At 35.7% G+C, this 25782-nt stretch overlaps 1 protein-coding gene and 1 long non-coding RNA gene across 6 annotated transcripts in view; one reads left to right on the top strand and one right to left on the bottom strand.

Annotated features, from left to right (window-relative positions):
• Positions 1-12914, bottom strand: part of DNAJC10 (DnaJ heat shock protein family (Hsp40) member C10) — a 184309-nt gene extending 171395 nt beyond the window's left edge. For 2 of the 4 annotated variants that reach the window (XR_014829889.1, XM_021076312.2), the window contains exons 1-8: positions 12705-12914; positions 12069-12129; positions 10849-11196; positions 9180-9345; positions 7069-7119; positions 1256-1338; positions 703-834; positions 26-119 (exon numbers count right to left, since the gene is read on the bottom strand). Coding sequence is in view for 3 of the 4 variants with exons in the window: in XM_021076312.2 (XP_020931971.1) it covers positions 26-119; positions 703-834; positions 1256-1338; positions 7069-7119; positions 9180-9345; positions 10849-11052 (730 nt within the window). In the remaining variant the exon portion in view is untranslated. Of the gene's footprint in view, positions 1-25; positions 120-702; positions 835-1255; positions 1339-7068; positions 7120-9179; positions 9346-10848; positions 11197-12068; positions 12130-12240; positions 12317-12704 lie in introns of all 4 variants that reach the window. The other 2 variants (XM_021076313.2, XM_021076314.2) reach the window with 2 other exon arrangements.
• A 33-nt stretch (positions 12915-12947) lies between these two features.
• The window catches only part of LOC110257183 (uncharacterized), a 95100-nt gene continuing 82265 nt past the window's right edge, over positions 12948-25782 (top strand). Inside the window, exons 1-3 of one of the 2 annotated variants that reach the window (XR_002339458.2) lie at positions 12948-13295; positions 16880-16975; positions 18177-18240. This is a non-coding gene — a long non-coding RNA (uncharacterized LOC110257183). The remainder of the gene's footprint in view (positions 13296-16879; positions 16976-18176; positions 18241-25782) is intronic. The other variant, XR_014829890.1, reaches the window with a different exon arrangement.

Below are 25782 nucleotides of genomic sequence, written 5' to 3'. Positions count from 1 at the left end.
AAGGAAATTATGAAAATAAAATTACCTGTCCATAATTCTGTCACTGTGCTTCTAACATACTGCATAGCGAAATTCACCAAACTTTCCTTTGATCTGTCACCGTGGTACTTTACCGCAGCCTATTTTTTTATTTATAAAAAGAGAAACATATTTTAATTTCCTTTTTAAAACTCATACCAAATACTTTAGACTCAGTATTAGATTTAATATTATTCTGAATAAGATCTATCTCTCAATAGTAGTGTATTTCTAAATGATATTCTGAGAATCTTGACTGCATAGATTCCATGGCAGACATTTGAATAATACTATTTATAAAGATTTTAGTTTCGGTTTTATCATTTAATACTGGGGGAAAAAAGGGAAATCAAAACTTTATATTCAATGAAAGAAAATACCTGTAAAATACTTTGTAAACTATAAAATAAAATAAGCATATTGGTTACATTACGTTCTTTAAGGTAGAAATAAATTGGAAAACATTTAATTTGAAAAGAATGAAGTCAAAGTAATGGCATCTAAAGGTATTCATAGTGAAATCAAAAAATGTTTATGACTAACTAGAGCATAGTTAGATGTCACCTAAAATACTGAAAAATGAAAACATTCTACAAGTTCACATATTGTGTTTTCGCTAGTATTTCCCTTGTTATACTGTTTCACATATTTAAAAAAAAAAAAAATGCCAATTTTATTTCTTACCATTCCAGACCTAAAAATGAAGAGGCTGGGATAACTGCTGACTCCTTTCATTCGGCAAAGCATCCTATCGTCGCCACAATTAACAGCTCCAATTCGAAGCAATCCATCCACTTCTCTAGCAAAGTCTCTCCACTATGAGAAAAAAAAATTTTCTTTGATTAAGATCATCTATCTCCTCCAAGCTATACATTCCTTTTTCTTTTATGGCCACACCTGCAGCATAATGGAAGTTCCCTGGCCAGGGATCAAATACAAGCTGCAGCTGTGACCTATGCCAAAGCAGTGGCAATGCTGGATCCTTTAACTCACTGCGCTGGGACAGGGATTGAACCTGTACCTCTGCAGTGACCAGAGCCTGATCTTAACCCACTGTGCCACAGAGGGAACTCCAAGCTATATATTCTTAGAATATTTTTAGCAAATAAAACCATATACATGTGAAAAAATATAATTGATAGTTAAAATTAATATTAATAGAAAAAAATCCTAACATATTAAAAAACAATCAACAGATCAACTGTAAATAATAAATTTTAAATAAAAAAATACATACTGTGGGAGCTAAATCATGGCAGTGCGAACAACCTGAAGAGTAAAAGTTCACAAACCACAGTTCTCCAGAATTAACAGCAGCATCTAAAAGTACATAAAATGGAAACAACTCAGAATTATTTACTAAAGGTTTGTGCATATTTTAATTAAAAATTTTCATTAAGATCAAAATAAAAAATAGTTGTATATCTATTATATTGCCTTTATCATTTTCTATAGAATTTGTTTCTATAAGAAGAAAACATACTATTTCAACTGTCAAATTAGCTATACCTTAAAAAAAAAAAAACAAAAAAAAACCTCTTCCAAGCTCTGAGTAAGAAGCAGCCTCAAACTGCATGAGCCATGTCACCACGAAGCTGTAAAAAGAAAGGAAGCAACACAAGGAAGCAAGAGACAAAACCTCATATGAAAGTTTGTGTGGATGACAGAAATGAGAAGCAGTGACAGACTGATATTTAACCTCCTCTTCTACCATCTGAAGCATATACACGTGGTCAATCAATTCTGACAGCTACTCCAGGTTCTGAAAGAATGAAGACCTACTCAACATATTAAGGAAGGTGGGGAATTTAATCTCTGCTCTTTTTTTTTTTTTTTCCATTTTACAGTCTGTTTACTACTCAACATGAGTCTTCTTTAAGAATTAATCTCTGCTCTTAATAAGACATACACCTTGGAAAACTGTATTATCTGAGATATTATTAGATCAAGGTTTTTAACAATTCAAAATAAGTATAGCTGTTAAAATAATAGATCTGAACACTACAAAATATCTACCCAACAATACATCACTCATTATAAAAAGATGACCTCAAAGTAAGTAAAAAAAATTTATTCACTTAATTATTTTATCATCTTAAGGATGATGAAAAGGTTAAGACATTCAAGATGAAAAGGTTAAGACATTCTTTTTTTTTTTTTTTTTTTTTTGGTTAAAGAGTTTCCATGTAATTCTATATCAAATTCAGTTATCAGTAATTTTTTAAAGAAAAATTTAAGTTAAAGCAAATTATAGTGAGAAATCAAAACATGCATGCTATTCTCTACATGTGTAACTGAATAATTAAGGTTAATTAGTAACATATGTAGGACTCCGTGTTCACTCATATTTCAATTGCAAGAAGCATGGATCTATGGGAAAAATAGTTAATCCATACTCTTCAGGAAAAGTGTATACATTAGGGCTTAACAGCTGTTCTTTGATAAAGTTTAGAAAGTCTGACAAATAGACCAATCTGTATAGGTTACTAAAATAATTGCCATGCTGACTTAGACCATTAACTGGCATAAATTTAGGTAAAATCTTGTATGTTCTCTACCCCTTTCTTCCTCTCTTCTCTTTCTGGGATACCTATAATGCAAAAGCTAGTACACATGACGTTGTTCCAAAGGTCTTTTCAACTGTCCTTATTCCCTTTTTTCTTTTCTTGTTCAGCCTCAGTGATTTCCACAACTCTGAATTCCAGCTCACTGATCATTCCTCTGTATCATCTGATGTACTGTAGATTCCTTCTAGCGTAGTTTTCATTTCAGTTACTGTATTCTTCATGTTACGTTCTTCTTTATATTTTCTAGCTCTTTGTTTAAAACCTTCTAACTTCTCACTCTGTTCATTCAATTTTCTCATATGTTCTTTGAACATCTTTATATTTTGTGATGAGGGAAAACCCTAAATACAAGGGTACTCTATGCAGCAAGGCTTTCATTAAGATTTGAAGGATAGATAAAAGGTTTACAAGGAGGCAAAAGCTAAGAGTTCATCACCATGAAATGAGCTTTTACAAAAAATGTTACAGGGACTTCTCCAAGTGAAAAAGAAAAGGCCACAACTAGAAACATGAAAGTTATGGAAGGGAAAAATACCTCACTGTTAAAGACAAATATACCATAAAGGTAGTAAATCAGTCATGTATGAAGCTAGCAGGAAGGTTAAAGAACAATATATCCACAATAAGTAACTGAGAAATATACAAAACAAAAAGAAATAAAATACGGTGTCAAATCAGTAAATACGGTAGTCAGGGGAGTAAAAACGCAGGGCTGTTAAAATGTATTTGACTTTAAGAGATCAGCAACTTAAAAATAACCACACATATATAGATTGTTATGTACATGGTGGGGAGTACAGTCAATAGCTATGAAATACCTTTGTATGGTGACATATCATAACTAGACTTACTGTGAACATTTTGAAATGTACAGAAATACCAAATCACTATGCTGTGTAATAGGTAAAACCGTGTCATAGGTTATTACACTTCAAAACCAAACTCATAGAAAAAGAGATCAGATTTGTGGTTATCAGAGGTGGGGTTGAGTGGGAGGGTAACTGGATGAAGTTGGTTAAAACATACAAAATTTCCAGTTATAAGACAATTAAGTACTAGGGATGTAATGTACAACATTATAATCAACACTGCTGTATATTATATATGAAGATCTTTAAGAGCAAATCCCGAGAGTTCTCATTACAAGAAAATTTTTTTCTATTTCTTTAATCTTTTATTTATGTGAGACAATGAATGTTTACTGAACTTATTTGGATAACCATTTCATGATGGATATAAGCCAAATTATGCTGTACACCTTAAACTTATACAGTGCTGTATGTCATATCTCAATAAAACTAGAATGGAAAAAAAAGATGTATGACAAATCTGAATGGCATTTATTTGTCACAAAACTTGTTCTAAGTGGAAAAAAAAATGTCTACCATCTAAATACTTTGTTTTCATAGAGTACTTCTAACTTATGTGCTCAGGTCCCACTGTTGTTAATAAAAATAACATTAAAAATATTTTTAAGGCTATATTATCAAAGCTCAATGGGATTCCCCCCCCAATCTTTGGCCACACCCATGGCACATCAAAGTTCCCAGGTATCAAACCTAAGTCACATCTGTGACCCATTCCAAAGTATAGCAATGCTGGATCCTCAACTCACTGCGCCAGGGCGGGGATCGAACTGGCAATGCCACAGAGACAAGATGGATCATTAACCCACTGTGCCATAGTGGGAACTCCCTCAATGGGATGTTTCTGCATAACCCAATAACCCAGAAGAGCACAAGTATATTTCAAAACGCAATTTCCAGCTTCTAAATTACACAGCTACAGTTAATGTCTGTTTAATATCTGTGCAACCACAGCTAAAAGCTTCTCTTAGCCTACAAAAATGTACAAAAAGGCGTAGATACTTTTGAGTTCCTTTTTAATTTCTTGAGGTTATCTTCAAAAGGATGCCTATACTGTGTGGGTGCTATTTAGAACAACTAGTGTTAAGTGCAAGATGTTCTCTGCTTTTGCAAATACCACCTAGAACTTGTTTATAATAATCATATAATACTTTTCTATGACAAATAAAAAGATAAAATGCATCATGTTTAATGGGAAGGATAAGAACATTTTCAAAGCTTTCAAAGTGAGTTTATCAGTCATATTTTCTCTTCTGTACTATAGCTGAACATTTAAGAGTTCCACTCCTGTACAAAGTAAACTATGTAATTTGGATTAACTCTTCCATGACAACTGTAGACCTGGACAAAATACAAGCAACCCAAACCAACAGAAACCACTGCTACTAGAAAGAAACCCACAACCAAGCAGGCTACTGTGAAATTTACATAGCACAAATTGATACTACCATCCATACTTGCCATCCTCCCTCAGCCTCTTCAACTAAAACTTTGTCTTAGCCTAGTAATACACAAGGTAATATTAGAGCCCAGACTGAACACAGGCAACTTTGTACTGAACCTATCAATGTTAGTTAATTATTTCTGAAAAATTGTCTCTAGGATTTTGTGATTTTAATTTATTCTTAACTATTTGGAATTCTATCTGAACTATTAGCAGCTCTTAACCTCTTCTTCACAGTGACAAATCTGAACCCATGTGCAATATAACCATTAGGGAAGTCTTTCCTTAGGGTGGATTCGTGGATTAGTCAGCTTGCAAGTTTTGTTCAGTTCCTCCAATTCTATCTGTAATTCCAAAGTTTTCTGTCCCATAGGACTACAAAATGCTTACTGATACACTAGCAGATGAGAGACAACAATCAGAGAAAAAGCAATAGGTTCATATAACTACATGCCAAAAAGTTATGATTCTGCCAGCTTGTGACATCACTATCAGTTCTATCAAAAATACAAATGAATCAGATTTTCCTCCATTTCCTTTGTAGGGAAGATATTCATTTTGCTTAGAACTTGTTTATGTATTCACCCTAAGACTTTTAACAAAGTACTGAATAGCAACCCTGCAGGCCTGAACTCACCAATACATGATGTAGAAAATAAGAATATGATGCAATTCTTGCTTAGAAGGAACTGCACCAAATCAAGTGTAACACATTGTTAGGAAATGATAATGAGAAATTATATACATATATTTTGCAACTGGTATGCTACTTTAGTTTTCTAAACTAAATGAGACTGTAATATAGCAGAATAAAACTAAAGTTTGATTTGAGGTAAAATGTATTGGTTTGAAGTAGAAAAAAAGAATATGTTATTATATGTGTACAAGTTTGAAAGTATAAGAATCTAATCCAATGTTTAAGGTTTTCTAAAATGCAATGCAAAGCGTAGTAAAACTCTATTTTTATATCCATTTTCACACAAATCAAATTAAATCTGCTTCTAAAATAAACACACACATTCAAAACTCTGAAATACAAAAGTTCTAAAACCAAGAGTATTTTTGCAAATTTGCAGGAAACTCACCTGGCATACAAACTTCTCCTGAACTGATATGGGGGCTATGTATTATTTTTACTCCTTTTTGGTTTTTTTGGCCACTCTGGGCACATGCGGAAGTTCCTGGACTAGGGATTGAACCTGCACCACAGCAGTGACCTGAGCTGTTATAATGACACCAGATCCTTAACCCACTGAACCACAAGGGAACTCTTGAGAATTTCTAATTTTGCTTTGTTCATTTATTTGCTTTTTAAGGCCACAACTTGCGGCATAAGGAAGTTCCCGGGCTAGGGGTCAAATCAGAACTGCAGATGCCAGTCTACACCACAGCCACAGCCCCTCAGGATCTGAGCTCCATCTGTGACCTACACCACGGCTCATGGCAATGCCGGATATTTAGTCCACTGAGGGAGGCACGCATCCTCATGGATACTAGTAAGATTCGTTACCACTGAGCCATAATGGGCACTCCTACTTCTTTTATTTGGCATACATACTTATGCATTTCACTTAGTAAATATTATTTTTTAAAAAACTAGAGTTTTCTAAATAGTATACTGCCCCACATTCTGCTAAGAACTTTATTTTTTATCAGAACTTTACTTTCTTCTCATCTAGCTTTTATCCTTTATGCATATATGTGTACACCTTTTGTATGATTTGTATTACACTGCATGTATAATTTTGTAGTTTTCATTCTTAAATGTAAAAACTTTTTAATGTGAAAAAATATGGAAAAAAATAAGATATTGGTTAATTATTATTTCAAATGTATCAGTTATAAACAAACACAAGTATAAAATGTTGAAGATGTTGCTTAGCACTTCTAAGGTTTCACTTCCTCATCTGTGATATGACAGGAATAACTGTAGCTAATACACAGGAAAGTCATAAAAGTTCATTAACATAACGGAAGGAAAGTTGATGATAATAAAAGAAACTGTGAAACTCTCAACTATGATTATAGAACATTATTGAAATATAGCAAATGCCAAATTACCCTGCTAAAATTCAAAAAATTTCTAAATTCTAAATACATTTGTCCTTAGGAGTTTTAATTAAAAGACTGGTCTTAAACTAGTTTTTAGAGAATCATATGCCCACAAACTTACCAAATTCACTTCTATCCAATGTTATGATTTCAGGATCATCGTCATAAATGCCTAATTTTAAAAGTACATAAAATTACAAAATTAAAACTTCATCATAAAAATAAATTACCACAAAAAAGTCTTACATTTGTTTCAGTCATCAAAAATCAGATTACTATATTAAATCTCAAAGTTGAAGAATGTGAAACATACTAAGAGGAAAGCAAAGAGTAAATACTACTACTGCTGATACATTTAAAAAGTGATCAAAAGGTATTAGTTGCCTGATATGGACTGTCATAGGAGTGTGTGTGTAAGGGTTTCCTAATATTCACATAATTTCAACTCCACAGAAAATTTCTATTACATTTTTTAAAAATTTCTTTATTTTGAATTACTTATACACTTACAGGACACTTTAAAAATAGTTCAGACTTCCATTTACCTTTCACCCAGTTTCCTCTAACAGTGACATATTACATGATTTCAGTACAATATCCAAATTCAGAAACTGGCACAGTACATTACTGTTAACTAGGTTACAGACCTCGTTCACTTTCAGACTGCATGGTTTTTTCAGTAAGTGTTATCATTTAAAAATATTTTACATTGCTAAAAATCTTATATAATTAGAATATTTACAGAGGTAAAAGCAAAATTATTAATATAAATTTTATTAATGTGAGAAAATTTCTCATTACTTTATAAAATATCTAAATGTTAATGATGGATATATATCAGGGATCAGTAAATATTTTAGGTTTTGTGGGTCATATGGTTTCTGTCACCACTCTTCTGCTCCTGAAGTGTGGAAGATAAATGAGCATAGCTATATTCCAATAAAACTTTATTTATAAAAGCAGGTGGCATGCTGGATTTAGCCTGTGAAATGTAGATTGTTGACACTTGTTACAGACTTCGCAAGCAAGAGTGAATATACTTGAAAATATTATTTTGAAAAGAAATTCAGTCTTGAGAAATAAATTCTCTAAATATAAACTGAAAATATTTTATTCAGTCTAAGATAAAAGCATACTTTCAGTTCTTAGCCTGAATTTGAGGCTAATCAATGACTATAGGAACTACTGGGTATATAAAGAATCCCTTTTCCCTCGATACCTGTGTTTGCTTTCCCCCTCCCTCAATCTCTTTAACTTGTTTTCTCTCTCAGCTCTTGCCTCATTTCTCATTCCTGTCAAGACCTTAAACTGTTATTAATCATCATTAATTAAGAAAGTATGGCGGAGTTCCCATGGTGGTGCAGCAGAAACACGTTCGACTAGGAACCTTGAGGTTGTGGGTTTGATCCCTGGCCTCACTCAGTGGGTTAAGGATCCGGCACTGCTGTGAGCTGTGGTGTAGGTTGCAGATGTGGCTCAGATCCCACGTTGCTGTGGCTGTGGTGTAGGCTGGAAGCTGTAGCTTGGATTAGACTCCTAGCCTGGGAATCTCCATGTGCCGAAGGTGCGGGCCTAAAAAGCAAAAAAGATAGTATGGCATTTCTATTGAAGTGACCATTATTAGTAAAGGAAACTTTAGTCATTCTCAGAAAATAAGATGCTCTAAAAATACTGAAAGGCTTTAGTATTTAACTTTTTTTTTTTTTTTTGCCACTTTTGCAACAGGTGGAAGTTCACAGGACAGGGATTGAACCTGTAGTAGCAGTTGTGACCCACGCCACAGCTGCCACAATGCTTGAGCCTTAACCTGCTGTGTCACAAGGCAACTTCCTTCAGTATTTAACTTCTAATAATTTTTTTTTTTTTTTTTTTTTTGCCACACCTGCAGCATATGGAAGTTCCCAAGCCAGGGATCAAAACCGCGCCACCATAGTGACAACTCCAGATCCTTAATCACTAGGAAACCAGGGAACTCCTAATACAAATATGTTTTCAAGTTAAATAGTAATCCTTATTTTAAAATTTAATAAGATTATGATCAAACACCTTCATATCTATACAGATATCTACATGCTACTTGACTTTCCTTTTGAATTCCATTCCCATGCTATATTAAAAAAAGGGTCAAGGAGACACATATTATCTACATAAACTAAGTGATAAAAGAAAACTAACTTTCTAAATTTTCTGAAATAAATAAGGATTTTCATAATGAATATCATATCACCTTACCAAAATCATAACGATAATAATTCCAGCTTTCATACTGGCCTCCTCCTTGATTATCTGCAAGTCCCTTTTCTCCATATTTGTCATACTTTTTCCGCAGATCTTCATCTTTGAGTACTTCATATGCTTTATTTATTTTCAAAAAATCACTGTGTGCGTTTGGGTTATTCTATTAAAAATATTAGATATAATATTTGTTTCAGATACACAATGAAGTCTCTTCAGAATCTATGTTGATTTAATTTAATCATGAGATTTGTGTGAGAATACCAAGATAAAGAAGAGTACAGTATAAATAATCATGCATTGAAGTAAAAAGTAAAATATGTTTTTAAAGTAACTACAATCTTAAAAAAGTAACAGAAATAAGAATTGATGCCTCTGAAGGTTGACAGAGATGGTTGTAAAATGCACACCTTCTAAGACATGCAACTGAAAAAACTGATTAGTGAACCCTTGGAAATGCTTAATATTGTAAATATTATGTGTTACCTCTAAAACAATCACAAAGAAATTTACAGGTTATTTTTCTATTTGAGGCATAACTCAACATAATAAACTAAAAAAAGTATGTACCCTAATCTATCAGATAATTAAATAAGAACTATCACAGAAACAACTCAAAAACTGTTTCATAGAATTGTTTTCTGAAAAATGCTTTCATCTAAATACTCAGTTGCAGGTGGTCTACCATCTTTCATATAGAAACCTAATATTCTGAAATTTTAAACAAAAATCTGAGAAAATAAAAATTCTAAATAGAATGTGGACCTCAGGAAAAGATTGCCAATTAACAGGAGTTTTAGAGAAATACTGATTCCAGTGATCAGTTTCATGAAATCAAAATAAAATAATCTTAAAATTCTATATAGAAAACAAAAATTAAATATTTTTCCTTGATGACAAGTGAAACTCATTAAAAAAAAATGAATTATAAAAATATGTTAAGAATTAAAACTAATACGGTTTTTACATGGCACAGGGAACCCTATTCAATATTCTGTGATAAAGCTAAATGGGAAAAGAATCTGAAAAAGAACAGATGTTTGTATATGTAGAACTGAATCACCTGAACAGCAGAAATTATCACAACATTGTAAATCAATACACTTAAGTAAAACTTTAAAAAGAGGAAAAAAACAGTATGTTTTTTTGAAAGATTATAGGATACATCATCAAATATTTATAATTGAAATTAACTGGATGTGGCTGCCCTCAAGTTTTAATTTATAAATTCTGACTCTTAGACTTACACATGGGAGAAAACAGCTGAAGTTTAAGCATTCTATCATTAGCTATTATTGCCATTTTTAGCAAGACAAATTCTCTAAGTTCTAAATAAATAATTTTTCTGTTACCATTCCAGAATACTTGATTTTAACATGCTTTACTAAGAAAACTACTTCTTTTTTGGGATTAATATCTGTAATAAAACTGTTGGAAATTAGTTTTCAAATTAAAAGGGAACTACATTTTCAGTATTGACATTCCTTTACACTATTCTAAACCGAGAATATTTTGCTTCTTCTGTTTTTAGTACAGAAGCTGAATTATGGTTTTTGACGTGATTGTTCTTAAGCATTTTGAGCACTTATTTAAAATAATTTAAGTATACAGCAAAACTTACCAAGACACATTAATTAGATATGTTTAAAAAGAAATTTTTACCTACCGGGTTTTTATCAGGGTGTAGCTTCAATGCCAGTTTCTTGAAAGCTTGTCTTATTTCTCTACTGCTTGCAGTTTTGGATACTCCAAGTAAACTGTAAAAATCCTGATCTGTACCCACTAAAATGGCCATATACACTAATAGAAAACAGAGAATGACCCTTTTCAAGTCTCTGATATAGGCATCTTTATTTAACCAGACTCCCATTGTTTTTCCTGAAGAAGTTCTGACTTAAGTGAACATTAAGATAATGCCACTGGTTCCAGTTGATGTAATATGCAAATTTGAGAACTTCTCTCCACATTACTTCAAAGGTGAATCAGGCATCATGAAGTGTCTCAAAATGTTAATCTAAAAAGAGAAAATTGGGTACTTAAAAATATATTAATAAAAAACACCTTCAACAACACATGTTACAAATGACATGGCCAGCAATACTATCTCTGGTAAATGGCAAATCAGGCTGGTTCTCTGGGGGCCCTCTTCCCCCTTCTATATCTAGGTAGCCAGGTTCCTGCTATCACTCAAGAGAGCAAATAAAGGCAAAAGGTAGCTATATGGTTGCAGCCAGCTAGAACACTTTACAAACCAACCCAGCAATTTGCCTTGATCAGCACCTGAACACCAAGGGGGGGGGGGAGTCGTTTCCTTCCTCCTGCTACCCAGCTTAAGAACTGCCCTTTTCATTTGCTTCCTTTTTGGTTATTTCTTCACCCCTTTTAAGGCTATCCAGTTTTCATTTCAATCAACCTCGCCTGTAGGAAATACCCTTTGAGAATGCTAGAAAGAAGCAGGAGATCTTCCAAAGGGTCTGTATATTTTATACAACTGGTCCAAAACCGGCAGTGAATTTATATTACTGAAACAGACAACTTATACACAATAAGCCATTTTCTTTGCCCTGAATTTTCTCAGAAAATGCTTATGTTATGTTTAAGTAGATACTATTTTATATAACTAGTAGGATAACTGCAAGTTAATAGTGTAATTTTATTGCAAAGTTTTCCTTTGGCATAAATTAAAAACAGAAAAACAAAAAGAGAAAAGGAATCAGTTCCGACATGCTCAGCTGTGTAGGGTAAAAATAAGATCACGTGGAAATTTGTATAGTTGAGTTCCAAAGATCTCATGCTTTGAAAAAAAAAAATCTAATCTTTCTAGCATCCTCAATTCCTCCTTCCTTCATTTAATCCTAAATATTTTTAAAAATTTTTTCTCCTTACCTGTGAATGGTTTTTGGTTCATTTCTAATTCCGCCTTTTCACACCACCAAAAAAAAAAAACCTTTGTAAAATATAATGATAGAGATTAATAAACATCTAGACTAGAAAACAAAGCTTAGGAAAAAATAGAGAACATACTGTCAAACACCACTGGTACACGTGGGGTTCATACCCTGCCTAGTGGTGGTTCTCGGTACGTGTGGGCGTGCCTGACTTGCTCAGCGCCAAGCTGCGGGGACAGGTGGAAGCTGCAGGTAAATGCAACACTGTTAACTCCATGTTGCCACCACTCCAGAATGGGATGCAAGAATGGAAAAATGGAAACGTGGGTGAAACAGACTGTCAAGTGTTGCTGGTGTGTGCAATCTCAGGTTGAACTAACGGAGAAAGGAACCTGGATAACTAAAGTTAAAGTTAGAAACTGGAGCAAAAAAGCGAGGAACCGCTGGGCGGAGGAAGGGTGGTGCAGGTAGAAGGAAGGAAAACAACTGAGAGCGAGAACACAATAAACTGGGCGCAGAAGAGATGAGGAGGGGGATTCCTGCACAAGGGCATTTCGCCCCTCCCTTCCCGCAGGTCCCAGGCCGCGGCCAGCATCAGCAGAACCCCGGTCCCCGGCTCCCGGCCCATGCCCACCTCACTGTTGCGGGGTCGCCTCCTGCAGCTACTCCCCCATTTTCAATCCCCGTCGGCGGATCCTACTCGATAGAGCACAAGCTGTGCGTGCAGGAGTGAAGCACGCACTCGGTAGCCGCCGGCCCGCCGCGCCCGGAACGGGGGAGAACCAGCCACACCCGCAGCAAAGAGTGCGGCCGGCTCCGGTCCGTTCCTCGCGCGGCGGTCTCCAAGGCGAGGAGGGGCGGGGACTGGCGCGGGGCATTGTGGGAAAGGCGTGGAGAACGCCGCTTGGGAGGACTAGCCGAAGGACCTGTGGGCACCGCAGGGTGGGGAGGGAGGTGTAGGTTTAGGTTGACGTGGCTGTCTGTGCAGAATCCGGCTCCGGCTCCGGTTCCGGCTCCAACCCGAGCTGCGGGAAGCGCCGTACCGACGAAGCCCGCGCCCCCACGTCAACGCAGCCGGCGCATGCCGCAGGCTGGATGTGAGACGACAAGGCCCGCCCCTTCCTGCTCCAGTTGCTGTGGTGACGGGAACCCCTGCCCCGCGGAGGGCGGGTTTAGGCGTGTAGTTTCCCTCTGACCCTGTTCTTAAAGGGAAAGGTCGGGCAAGGTAGGGCTATAGAGGATTTTTCTGGTTGAGGGGTGGGGTGCAGAAAGGGGAAATTTTGCGGGAAAGGGGTAGCTTGACTGAAATGACATTGATTGTAGTGTCAATTTAGAGGGTTGAAAAGATAGTAGGAAATTTGGGGAAAATAAAAATATTCATGGATGTGTGTGGGTAACAAACATTAGAGCATTCTGCGGCATTGCCCGTCTTCCTAGTCATTCCAACTGGAATTTGAGGAGTTGTCCATACTCCTCTCTCGCATCTTTATGTCTAAGTAATATGGAATAGAAACTGCATTTTTGGTCTGCAATATAACTAGAACAATTGAACTAGCTGCATTTGCAACCATCAAAAGAGAAAAAAACATCGTGATGAAGAGGATGCTGGCTTATGACATCAACCATAGTATGAAATAAATTGTAATTGGTAACAATTTCGTGTAGCAAATCAAATAGCAGCTTATTAAAAAATGCTGACCATGCAGGATCCGTAACAAAACGAAGACATTTCTAGAAGTAAGAGAAAGTAGTCAGAACAAAGACAGAAATAATAGAAGCAACCTAATGTAACAGCTAGTAAGTGCCAGGAACTGGTCTAAGCACACATTAGTTAATTCAGTCCTCCAAATAATCTTTTTTTTTTTAACATAAATTCTTTAATCTTATATTAGCTACTTTGACAATAGTCTTTTCTTCCATTATAAATTAAGAAGCAATAACATTGTCTAACCTATATTGTTGTGTTCTTAATTCATAATTTCCTTAGAGTAAATTAACATGTGGACTTCTGGTAGAACACATGACATTGAAAAGAGTACATTTTCCTGAGCTATATCTTACAACTCAATTTAAAAACTGTAAAGACAACAAAAGCAAAATCTACAGACGTAATCCTGGAGACAGCAGTGGGTGAGACTTTCATAAAAAATTCAGAAGGTGGAAAAATATCAGGATAAACGGTAACAGATTGAACAAAGGGAAGAACATTGAAACCCAACATGCCTGAATCCAAATAATCTTATATGATAGGGGTTTATTATATCCACTTCACAGGTGAGGAAACTATACACACCTGAACACCCTAGCTCCAAAGACTGTAATGTTAATCATTATGCCGCATTGTGAGCCACCAAAATCTTTAAATTGAAAAGCAGAAATAAAACTAGAGAATCAAGCAGGGGCTAGATGATGGGGGTTTTACTCCACCATGAAGCCGTATCTTGCAGGTAATGAGAAAGCTAATTAAAGCTTTTAAGTAAGGTACTGAGTCTGTATTTTAGATCATTCTGTAGCTATGAGAGAGTGCATACAAACAGGACATGACTGGAGAAAAGGGGAGCAGTTAGGAGAATGTTAAGACAGAGTAAATTGGGCAAGAAATGGTGCTTTGTTGATATGAGCGATAAAGGATTTAAGGTTAACTTCTGATTTAGGTGTCTGAGTACCACTCACTGAATGAAGATGTGTTTAGAGAAAAGAAAAAGGATTCTGATCTGGATATGTCTATTTCAGTTTTACTAGGATATGTCCAAATAAAGATATACAGCATAAAATTCATGGAAAATCAAATAGACAATTTTATCAATTATCTGTGGTGGTTAGACCCATGAGTATGAACATGATTACCAAGAGAAAGTATGCAGAATAAGAAAAGCTGTGGACCAAGGATAAAATCTTGGGGAATTCTAATATGAAGACTGTTTCACAGCCAATGAAACATCAATATCTATGGAAAGAAAGAAAATGTTTGCAAATCATATATCTGATAAAGGGTTTATATCCAACATATATAAGGAATTCATATAACTGAATAGCCAAAAAAAACCCCAAAAAACAAAAAACCCAAAACAAACAAAAAATCCAATTAAAAAGTGGGCAGAGTATCTGAATAGACGTTTTTTCAAAGAAATACACACAACCAATGCTTACATGAAAAGATGCTCAACATCAATGGAGTCCAAGCTTGCTGCTTGCTGCACAGTCAACCAATAAATAATAACTTGTTGGGGCAAGGAATAGTGACTTTATTCAGAAAGCCAGCAGGCCAAGAAGATGGCATATTCATGTGCCAAAAAACCATCTTGCCTGAGTTAGAATTCAGGCTTCTTTTTTGTCTTTTGAGGGCTGCACCTGCATCATATGGAGGTTCCCAGGCTAGGGGTCTAATGGGAGCTGTTGCTGCCGGCCTACGCCATAGCCACAGCCAATCGGGATCCGGGATCCAAGCCGCCTCTGCGACCTACACCACAGCTGATAGCAACGCCAGATCCTTAACCCACTGAGCGAGGTGAGGGAGAGAACACGAACACGTAACCTCATGGTTCTTAGTCGGATTCGTTTCAGCTATGCCACGATGGGCACTCCCAAGCTTCTTTTATACTAAAAGGGGAGGAGTAAAGTCAAACTATTTCCTGGTCTGGAAACCCTCTGGAGATGTGTTAATTTCTTCCTACTTACAGTCACTCACAAGTGAGCCTGGTCAGAATGTTTCCCATGAGCTAAACAAAGGCATTTTAGCTTAATACTTATTACCTGGGAGGCAGGGGTCCCAGAGATGGGCCATTGTGTATAGTTTAAGCTTATAGGCAACAGCCCTTTTGTTATTAACTTAGAATAAAAAGCTTCTTCCTTATTATATAATCATCACGGAAATGCAACTCAAAACCAAAATGAGATATCACCTCACACCTGTTAGAATGGCTATAGTCATAAAGAGACAAATGCTGGAGTGGATATGGACAAAAGGGAACAGAGGCACTGTTAACAGGAATATGAATTGGGGAAACCACTATGGAGGTTCCTCAAAAAGCTAAAAATAGAACTACCATATGATCCAGCAATTCTATGTCTTGGTATTTTTTAATCAGGAGAAAATGAAAATACTAATTAGAAATGATATGTGCATCTGTATGCTCATTATTTACAGTAGCCAAGATTATGGAAACAGCCTAAATGTCCATTAAAGGATGAATAGATAAGGAAAGTATATATCTTACTCAGCCATAAAAAAGGATGAAATAATTTGAGACAATATGAATGGACTTTGAGGGTGTTATGCTAAGAGGAATAAGTTGGCAGAGAAAATACCGTGTGATCTCACTTATATGTGCATTCTAAAGAAAAACCCAAAACAAAACAAAAAACAAGCTCATAGATACAGAGAACAGATTGGTGATTACCAGAGGGTGGGGGTAGGTAAAATGGAAGGTGTCAAAAGGTACAAATCTCCAGTTATAAGATAAATAAGTCCTGGGGATGTAATGTACAGCATAACAACTATAGTTAGTAATACCATGTTGTATATTTAAAAGTTAAGAGAATCAATCTTAAAGTTTCTCATCACAAGAAGCAAGTTCTATAAAATTCTTATTGTGGCAATCATTTCACAATATATACAAACATCAAATCATTATGTTATACACCCAAAACTAATATAATGTTACATGTGAATTCTACCTTAATTTTAAAAAGTGTAAGCTCCAAAAAGACAGGAATAGGGATTTTTGTTTGTTTTAATTACTATTGTATCCCCAGTTGTTCCTGGCATGTGATAAATACTAAATAAATATTTTTTTTGAATGAAACTAGTTAATTTAAGAAGTGATCTGAAAAAGAAGAGCACATCAAGGAGATGATCAGAGATTCTCAAAAAGAACATCAAAGAAGTTAATACAAATGATTCAGGTAAGATACTGACTAAAACTTGTTTATTGGGTCTAGCATTTAGGAGGTTATAGCCCCCATAGGAAGTACACCTTTAGTGGATGGTAAGGGTGAAAGTCAGATTTCAGTGGACTGGAAATTGAATGGGAGGAAATGAAAATTGCAAATCTATAAGACTCTATTGAAAGTTTGGATGAAGAGAGAAGCAGGTAATTCAAGGAGGATGTGGATTCGAAAGAGGAAATGCTATCAGCCAAGACTTGAATAAGTTTAAAAGCTGGTTAAGAGCCAAAAAAGAGAGGGAGGATGCTGCGGAGATAGCAGAGAGTCAAGAGCACAAGTGAATGGATTGATCGTAAACAATTCATTTATTTATTAAAATCATTTATTGTCCTTTGGGCTAGAGTTACATCTCTGTGGTAAGCAGAGATGTAACTCTGCCCCAAAGAAGTAGGATGATGGAAGACATGTTAATCTTTTAGTCAAGCTAATCTAAATTATGAAGGGAAAATACACAGAGCTGTGAGAGTAAATAATGGGGAACTGACCTACTTTGGGGGACAAAGGTTTTGAAAAGGTATTATCAAAATTAATAAAATAAAAAAGAAATTTAATGTATACGGGTAAGGAGTTAGGGAATGTTATAGGTAGAGGGAACAGCAAGTGCATAGGCTTTGTACTTCAAAAATCCATGGGTTGTTTAAGAAACAAAATGAACAGAATGCAGTATGCCAAAAAGAGTCAACAATATGACACTGAAAAAGTAGACGGGAACAAGATCATGCAAAGTCTTATAGTTCATTTTAAGGATTCTCGTCTTCTTTCTAAGAGCAATAAAAAGTCACAGAGAAATTGTAGGCAGTGGAATGTTATCATCATCATCATTTTTATTTTGCTTTAAAAAAATTGGAAACAATCTCAAAGTTACAAAAAAGTTCAAACTATTGTGCGAATAACTTTGTTTTCCTCAACCATTTGAGAGTAAGTTGCTGACGTTTCCCCATTATTTTCCAAAACTGTGGTGTGTATTTTTCACAAACAAGGACATTTTCTTATATGTCCACAACATGATCATTAAAAATCAGAAAATTAACATACATTATCACCATCTCATCCTCATATCTTTTGCAGCTTCTGCCAGTTGTCCCAGTAATGTCTTTGTAGGATCCGGAGCAGAACTACAAGTTTCATTTAGTTGTCATAACTTTTTATTCTCCGTCAGGTCGAAGAAACAGCTCTTCAGTTTTTCTGTAACTTTCAGTGCCTTGAACTTGTGAAGAATACAGGTCAGTTATTTTTCAGCTGTCTCTCTTTTTGGTTTGTCTGATGTTTCCCCATGACTACATTTAAGTTATGCATCTCTATCAGGAATATAATAGAAGTGACAGTATTTTTTTAATTGCATGTTATCATGTGGTCCCAAATACTGATTTAACCCATTACTGGTAGTGTTAAATTTGATCGTTTGATTAAAGAAATGTCTGTGGGGCCTTTCCACTGTAAAGTCACATTTTTCCTTTTTGAAATTAAGAAGAGTTTTGTGAGGAGATACTTTAAAACTTCATCAAACTTTCAATTTACTCACTGACTTATGGATTCATAGATTCCTATTTTATTTAAAGGGTTAAAATCCATTATTCCATTACTATTATTTATTTAGATGCCTAAAATTTTCTAGATTTGACCATTTGGAACTCTTTCAAACTGACTTTCACATTTCTTTGACAATCTCCATCATTGTTTGTTTGTTTGTTTGTTTGTTTTTATCATACCTGTGGCATGCAGAAGTTCCCGGGCCAGGGACTGAACCCACACCACAGCAGTGACCCAAGCTGCTGTAGTGACAATGCCAGATCCTTAACCCACTGAGCCATAAAAGAACTCCAACCATCCTTATCTTTTTTTTTTTTTTTGTCTTTTTGCCTTTTCTAGGGCCACTCCCGTGGCATATGAAGATTCCCAGGATAGGGGTCCACTCGGAGCTGTAGCTGCCAGCCTACGCCAGAGCCACAGCAACGCCAGATCCCAGCCACGTCTGAGACCTACACCACAGCTCACAGCAATGCCGAATCCTTAACCCCCTGAGCCAGGCCAGGGATCGAACCCGCAACCTCGTGGTTCCTAGTCGGGTTCGTTAACCACTGCGCTACGATGGGAACTCCTTTATCATTTTTTGAGTATGCTTCTTTTAGTGCATGGTAAGATGTTCTAGACTCATCCAGGATTTTTCCTGCTGCCATTTCTATAAGTCCTTGTTATTTTGGAGAATGGTATTTAGATAGCAAGTTCTTCATGCTAACCATGCTGCATGCTTTTGGAATGCTCTTACTCCCAGGTCTTATCAGTGGACAGTAGTTGGGAATACATGTTTGTAGGGATACACATTCACACACACATGTTCACATTTACATATGTATAAAACTTTGAGTTCACACCAGTAACTTAAATTCCAATATGGTAATACAGGAGTCATTTCATTTACTCTCTTCTCCTTTTCATATATGCAGCATCTCTCCCTGACAATGAGAAAACTGATTCCCATTGTCCTTGCTGTATATATACATAATGTTCAATTCTCCCTGTATAACTGTTGCTGATGCTAGCACCTCTCCTGTGCAGTTGCCCTCTTCATCCCGCTTGGGCTCCCATACTTTATACTGGACTGCTCTCCTGAGCAGATGCTCCACTCACTTCACACATTCCAACCTATGCCAGGCTGCCCTCCCACAGGGACACCCTGAAATAGCTCCAATATGCAGCCACTGACTCCCTCATCTCTCTACCATCCCCTAATATAAACACTCTCCTCACCTTGGTTGGCTCTAACATTGCGCCAAAGCCACCTAATGGCTTTCAGTCTGAATTATTCATGATGGGGAAGGGCCAGGATTATCTTTTAATAATCATTTTAGCTATAGTTTGAATAATGTATAGCAAGAGGGCAATAGTAAATATAGGAAAACTGGCTAGGAGACTACTGTAGTGGCCCAGATTATAGATGATAATGACTTGGACTAGGATGGAGTCAGTGCAGATGCAGAAAAATAAACAGATTCAAGAAAAAAAATGGCAGTAATATATAGGATGATGAATTGATCATAGTAGGAAAGAGAAAGATGTTTGAAGAGAGATCTCTACTTCAGATAATTGATGTCCACTTGCTTCAGGGAAACCAAAGCCTTGCCAGCCTCAGTATAATAAATCAAAACTTGATACAACAACAGCCCCATCATATATACGTCAGATATGTTATAACAAGGGGACTGTTTCATTTCATTTTTAGTTCTATCTGGGGAATTGCTATTCATCTTTTAAGAAGTAGTTCATGTTTCTTCTAAAAAATAATTTTCTGTGCGCCATTCAAGCATATTTGATCACCCCATCCTTTATTATTCCATTTATCATACAATATTGTAATTATATTTCAGTGGTTGGTCTACTGTAACGAATTCTTTGAGACCAGGAATCAGATTTTATTTACTTTTTTCCCTTGGTGCCTGACTAGAACAATGCTTGGCACTTATTCAATACACACATTATGATGGAATGAAGAATCAATATTTTTTTATGTACAAAGAGGAAAGAAGATCTTTTGTCCCTAGGTTCATATTGTCTGGTCTGGAGGACAGGCATGAAGATCAAAAATTCACATGTAGAAGTATAATAAATGTTGAATGAGTGATATAAACAATACATTTCACAGGGACTCAAGTTTTAGGCTCAAGTGAAGAATTGAATGAGAGGACACTACAGGTGTTTCTAAATAAAAAAATCATTCTTTAATAAATTTGGAATTTTAGAACCAGGTAGAATCTTTGAGGTCATGAAGTTTATTTCTTACATTCATAAAGGAGGAAACTGAGGCCCAGGAAAGTTGATGAGTGACTTGTCTAAAGATATTCAAATGTAAATGAATGACATGAAACTATAACCCTGTGAAATGATAATCGTAACTGAATAACTGAAACTTACATATGCATTATATGTCCCAGGCACCATATCTAGAACTTTACTTATAGGAACACATTTAATTGTCATAACAACTCTGGGAGGTAAGTGCAATCATTATGTCAGTTTACAGATGAGAAAACTGAGGTTAAAACAGTTTAAGCTACTTGCCCAATGTTGCAAGTTAGTAAGTAGTAGAATCTGGTTTCTAACTGGGCTGGGTTTTTTGTTTTTTTGTTTTTGTTTTGTCTTTTTAGGGCTGCACCCGTGGCATATGGAAGTTCCCAGGCTAGGGGTCCAATCAGAGTTGCAGCTGCCAGCCTATACCATAGCCACAGCAAGACCAGATCCAAGCCACATCTGTGACTTACACCACAGCTCACTACAACACCAGATCCTTAACCCACTGAGTGAAGCCAGGGCTCAAACCTGCCATCTCATCCATACTAGTCGGATTCGTTACTGCTGAGCTATGATGGGAACTCCAAACCTGGCCAGTCTTGATCTGGGGTCTATGATCATTTAATTAATTGAAATAGTTTGGACAGCATTTATTTAAGCTAAATAAGGTGGTTTTTTTTCATAGAATGTTCATAGAAATTTTTATAATAATCTCACAGGTGCTTGATTTGGGGGTAAATTGTAATACTCTATTAGATGAGACCTAATTTATTTATTTATTTATTTATTTTTGTGGTCACTTTTTCATTTTTTATTTTTATAATTTTTTATTTTCCCACTGTACAGCAAGGGAGTCAGGTTATCCTTACATGTATACATTACAATTACATTTTTCCCCCACCTTTTCTTCTGTTGCAACATGAGTATCTAGACAAAGTTCTCAATGCTATTCAGCAGGATCTCCTTGTAAATCTACTCTAAGTTGTGTCTGATAAGCCCAAGCTCCCGATCCCTCCCACTCTCTCCTCCTCCCCCTCCCATCAGGCAGCCACAAGTCTCTTCTCCAAGTCCATGATTTTCTTTTCAGAGGAGATGTTCATTTGTGCTGGATATTAGATTCCAGTTATGAGTGATATCATATGGTATTTGTCTTTGTCTTTCTGGCTCATTTCACTCAGTATGAGATTCTCTAGTTCCATCCATGTTGCTGCAAATGGCATTATGTCATTCTTTTTTATGGCTGAGTAGTATGATGAGACCTAATTTATAAAGACAAATTGGCTGATGTCTTAAAATCACCTATAGCACCTACTGGTAGAATTGATATTTAGTATATGTGTTGAATTTAGTTAAATTTGCAGTTGCTTATATTTCTATGATAATTGTAATTTCACATTTTCATCTCCAATAAACAGATCTTCCTTTAGCTATAACTGACCATTCTTTTATGCTTATTTTCCTACATTCCAATTATTTTGACACTATAGTTTATAGTGTCAAAAAAGTTATGTGGTAATTAAATACTTTAAAAAGTCATAATAAAACATACATAATAATGTATACATATATATACACATATCTGAATATATATTTTATATACATTGGCTTTTTTGGGCAATATTACTAAATAAATAATTGCTAAGTTGAAATGAAAGCAAACAAAAAGCAAAATATAAGTTGACAGTACTAATGAAAAATTTTTTTCCCATTTTACTTGATAAAAAATAGTGGACCAGGGTTATAAATGGGTAAAATGTGCCTGACAGCTTATCACATCTCAAATCTTTAGAGATGATAGAGAAGTTTATGGAGTTCCCCTTGTGACTGAGTGGGTTAGGAACCTAACATAGTGTCCATGAGGATGTATATTTTATCCCTGGCCTCTCTCACTAGTTTAAGCTGTGGTGTAGGTCACAGAGGCAGCTTGGATCCCATGTTGCTGTGGCTGTGGTGTAGGCTGGCAGCCACATCTCTGATTAGACCCCTAGCCTGGGAACTTCCATATGCTGTGGCATTTGGAGGTTCCCAGGCTAGGGGTCTAATCAGCGCTATAGCTGCAGGCCCACGTCGCAGCCACAGCGACGCCAGATCTGAGCCACGTCTGCCTCCTATACCACAGCTCACGGCAACGCTGGATCGTTAACCCACTGAGCAAGGCCAGGGATTGAACCCGCAACATCATGGTTCCTAGTGGATTCGTTTCCACTGAGCCACAATGGGAACTCCCGGCTCTGGATATTTTTAAGTAAAGAAGAGAATGATGTGGGGATGAAGGAACTTGGAGATCTTGGTTGGTTGAGGCACTGAATTTAGGGTAGTTATACAGATGGACCCCTGTATTTGGTATCCTCAAGATTATCCCCAAGTTTAGTGATTCACTAGAATTACCCATCTGACTAAGAATATAACTGTATTCATGGCTAGATTTACTATAGGGAAAATATACAAAGCAAAATCAGCAAGGGAAAAAAATGCATGCACAGAGTCTGGAGAAAACCAGGTGGAAGCTTCTAAAGTCATCTCCCAGTGGGGAATGTACAATCCAAGCAATGAATTGTAACAATATGTGCAAATTGTTTCAACACATGCAAAAGTTGTGTACCAGGAAAGCTCATTTGAGAGTAAGTGGCTAAGATTTTTATTGGCAAGCGGGAAGCGTTCTCTGCTTAGCAGATTCCAAAATCATAGACCTCCAGAAGGAAAGTAAATGTTCAGCACAAAACACATTCTTTTAGAGTTTAGGTACAGTGAATTATTTTTGCCATTTAAGGAAAGTTTTGCATCTGGAAATTGTTTACCAGCCAAGTTCCAGACCACAGACAAAGACCAACTTGCCAGCAAGACTTTCCAAGGATAGCAATCAGGTTTGCTAATGTTAACTCTTTTCTCCTCCGACTAATCAAGAAGTAAACTTTGGAGGCATCTGCTGCCAGACAGGTACAGTGAGGACATGAGATTTTTCAAAGTGTCAAGGAAAGGTCCTGGTTTTCTAGAAGGGAGGAGAAGATGGCATACTCAGAAAATTAATGATTAACACATTCCTCTCAGTGGCACATTTTTCCTTCCTTCATGAACAGAATGGAGATCCTACTGTACATAATAATATATACACATAGACTGTCAAGATGAATTGTAAAAACAATGATAGCATAACTAAGAACCATCAAAATTTGAAGAACAACTCAGCCAAAAAGGTACAAAACTAAAAAACAAAAAACAATAAAACAAACAAAAAATAGGACTAAAAAAGAAAGGTTAATAGTGCACACAAAGTGGGTTATGTATACCCCAGGAGGCACACAGGTGATCTTTAGGGAGTAAGGACAAGGAGGAAAAATTTTTAATTCTTTATTTTTAGCAAAAAATAATGATAAAAATTCAACTTTACTTATATTACTAGAATGGCAAATACGTGGAGTCAGAAAATAGTGTCTGAGGTGGGGGGAATGTGCCTGGGCTGTGGGATGGAAATCCTGTGAAATCAGATTGTTATGATCATTATACAACTACAGATGTGATAAATTCATTTGAGTAATAAAAAAAAAGAAAAAAAAAAGAAAATAGTGTCTGCCTTTTTCTGTGATATCCTAGAAGTGTCTGTTAAAGAGCAGATTTTAGTATTTGTTGAAAGAATAGATTAGTAAATTTAATATGTGAATTAAGAGTAGCAAAGTTATTTGTAAATAAATATACTGATAAAAGTACACCCCTCTTCCCTTTGTCCCCCTTTCCCCCCAAAAAATTTGGAGACCAAGACAGGTTGTTGTAACAAAGAAGCAAATTCAATGCAACTGCAAATTAAGAATATAATCATTAAAATAAAAATCACAAAGATGGACTGAGTAGAGAGATGGCCACAGAAAACCAGCAAGCTGGAAGATCAAATGGGGAATTTTCTAGGAATACATTACAAAAAGATATATCTATTGGTTTGAGAAGTTGGGAACTCTAGTAGAGATTCCAAGATGAGATGAGAGAGAAGAGGCTGTGTAAGAAATTTCAAAGACAAATTCACTATAGTAGGAGATTCAACTTTTTAGATTAATAGGATTAATACTGTACTGAACAACATGAATGAAAAACATATTTTGTGATAAAACAAGCTCAAAGGAATGAACAAAATAATAAATGCTTCTGAAGAAAAAAGCACACATGGTATTCAGATTAATGGCAAACTAAATACTATAAGACATGTTTTCCTCAAAGTTCTGAGAGAGTATTAACTTTATTTTTTTATGCTGTTTTCAATTTTATAATTTACATTTTTCAGTATTTTTTGTTCATGGTGAGTATACAGTAACAATTATTTTTACATATTTTATATCTTGCAACATCATTAAATTAACTAACTGGTAACTTTGTAGATTACAATGGATTTTCTGTTAAAAATATATTGTCTATGAATTAAGACATTTTATTTCTTCTTTCCAACCAATACTATTTATGTCTCTTGTTTGCCTTATTGCACTGAGTAGAACCTCAGTACAAGGCAGAGAAGTGCTGAACAAATTGTTTGTAATCTTAGGGGAAAGTATTCAGTGTTTCACCAATAAGTATGATGTTAGCTATAGGTTTTTTTTTTTTTTGGTAGATGACTTTTATCAAATTAAGAAAATTCCCTTCTCCTAGTTGGTTGAGAGGCTTTATTAGGAATGGATGTTAGATTTTCTGAAATGAATTGTTTATATTTATTGAGATGATCACATTTCCCCCCCCCCCCCAGTTTGTTAACATAGTGAATTGGAGAGGGCTAAACCACCCTCGAATTCTTTGATAAATTCACTTAGTCATAATCTAGTTCCTTCTAAAATATTGTTATACTTGATGTTCTGAAATTTGTTTAGGATTTTTGCTTCTCTTTCCATGAGGGATATTAGCTTCCAGTTTTCTGTAATGTCTTGGCTTGGTTTTGGTATCAGCATAATGATGTACTCATAGAATGAGCTGGGATGCATTCACTCCTTTTCAATTTTTTGGAA

This window comes from Sus scrofa, chromosome 15 (genome assembly GCF_054392235.1).
Source record: "Sus scrofa isolate SSC_HxYL_T2T_F1_AM1 chromosome 15, Sscrofa_HxYL_maternal_Yorkshire_Landrace_v2.0, whole genome shotgun sequence".
NCBI classification, from domain to species: Eukaryota; Metazoa; Chordata; class Mammalia; order Artiodactyla; family Suidae; genus Sus; species Sus scrofa.
The sequence above is the reverse complement of the archived record's forward strand: the minus strand, read 5'-3'. Positions and strand labels throughout refer to the sequence as shown.